Source organism: Echinops telfairi, unplaced genomic scaffold, assembly GCF_000313985.2.
Source record: "Echinops telfairi isolate 266 unplaced genomic scaffold, ASM31398v2 ScPeMD7_7468;HRSCAF=8506_0, whole genome shotgun sequence".
Lineage (NCBI taxonomy): Eukaryota > Metazoa > Chordata > Mammalia > Afrosoricida > Tenrecidae > Echinops > Echinops telfairi.
The window spans coordinates 65,337,820-65,339,750 of NW_022111369.1; the positions used below are offsets into that span (position 1 = coordinate 65,337,820).

The following is a 1,931-nucleotide window of genomic DNA, read 5'->3' on the forward strand; positions in this document are numbered from 1 at the left end:
GATTCAGTCTTTATGTTACAGGAGATTACCCGGGGCAATTGATGTGATTGGTCAGACTATAACTATCAGCAGAGTAGAAGGAAGACGACGAGCAAATGAAAACAGCAACATACAGGTTTAGTATTTAAAAACCGATGATTGTTTCTAATGGAAAGATTATATCCACATTCTAATTTCATTTGCTTAATAAATGTACTTTAGATGGTACAAAGCAGTTTAAAACCGGTAACTTGTGTCTTACTGCGTACAGAACAGGGTAGAACTGCCCTTGTGGGTTTCTGAGATTAAATCTTTATGGAATAGACAAGCCTCTTCTGCTGCAGAGTAGTTGGTGGGTTTGATCTTCTGACCATGTGGTTAGCAACTTAGTACGCAGCATATTGCCCCACAGTGCTTTAGATTGAATAACCCTTTAATCTTGTGCTCCCCCCACCATTCTAAATGTTTTCTGTAGGTTAAGTTTTTTTTTAATAAGGAAAATATGAGAAAAATTTAAAGAGACAATAAAATCACCAATACACCTTCCACCTAAAAAGAACCACTTTTAAAATCCTGTTCCATCTCGTCCTGGTTGCTAAGCATTATGTTACCATCCTATTTTCGGGAATCCTATTTTCAACTAAAATTCCCATTTACGATTCCCCATATTCTTTTTAAAAACCTGATTTAAAAATCTTTTCTTGGCAGCTTCTATGTACAAATGTATTATAGTGTGACATTGCTGAGAAAAGTGTATTTCCTTTTTCTTCAAAGTGAAAGACTATAGAGAGATGAGCTAGAAGTCACTTGACTAACTCAAGGTAAAACTTAGTAACAGACTTTCAATGATCAAGTTACACAGTTGGGTCAATTTTTTCCACTATTTTCCTGAGTACGTTAAGAAGTGTCCATTATGTTTTCATTCTTCCTACCTTTATTAATACTGTAAAAAGTACCTTTCATGTCTAAAAATAGTAATTTATACAATGGAATATAGTCTTTTTCTCTTCCACACATCTAAAATGCCATGATTTTTTGACACGATGCTGTTCCTTACATTAAGAACTGTGCACACTACTAGAAGCATTACAAAAATTACTTAAATGTAGGAAGAGTTCATTGAAGGAGGAATTGTAGTCTGAATTATATGTTTTAGTCAGAAAGGATTTGGGGAATAGAAAATAACTCAGCGTCATGGCTATGATTTTTGTTTCCCAAATGAATTTACCTATCACAGTCACTGGTCTGGGGCTCCAGCTGGTCAAGAGTTCACTTTCCCAGATGCCACGTTCCCTGCTGTCACTTTGTAGTAGGTTTCCCTACTCTAGATCTCATACCTGTGTACTCTGATACGCATTTGCACACCGTGCTTTGTTTTATTTTTCTAAGTGTAAACCTTTAAACCTAAGGCCCAGGTGAAAAAAAGAATTTACGTGCTTTGCCGTTTACTTGCAATTTCCTACTAGGGCAACCTACTAAAGACAGGCTACTGGCTCTTCTCAGTGGATGCCCGCCTCACCTGCAGTTATTCTGTTCCTGGTCAGGCTGTGATTCCCGATCCCATTGTCTCAACTTTTAGTTAGTGAAACAGGTTAACATTTGTTATGTTTATAAAATAATGGCTATTTAGAATTTTTTTTAATAATTCTTCTTAGGCACTGAATATGAACATTTTGGAAAACAAGTGTGTGCATATGTTTTAAAAGCCCATACACTGACATGCAGAAATACTGTAATTATTTCTTTTAAAAAAAAAATTATTATTTCTCCAAATTTGTGTGGGAATTAAAACAGTCTTTCGCTTTTTTTTAACCTGTTAAATGAAATTAATTCACTACTTTCATCTTGGCCAAGAACAGTTACCCATCTGTATAATGAACTCTGCTATCATTTTAGGTTCTTTCTGAAAGATCTGCTACTGAAGTAGACAACAATTTCAGCAAACCACCTCC

At 35.5% G+C, this 1,931-nt stretch overlaps 1 protein-coding gene across 1 annotated transcript in view; it reads left to right on the forward strand.

Annotated features, from left to right (window-relative positions):
• The window catches only part of FIP1L1 (factor interacting with PAPOLA and CPSF1), an 82,389-nt gene that overhangs the window by 52,856 nt on the left and 27,602 nt on the right, over nt 1-1,931 (forward strand). The window contains exons 12-13 of the mRNA XM_004706326.2: nt 22-115; nt 1,876-1,927. Of these exons, the coding sequence (XP_004706383.1) occupies nt 22-115; nt 1,876-1,927 (146 nt within the window). The remainder of the gene's footprint in view (nt 1-21; nt 116-1,875; nt 1,928-1,931) is intronic.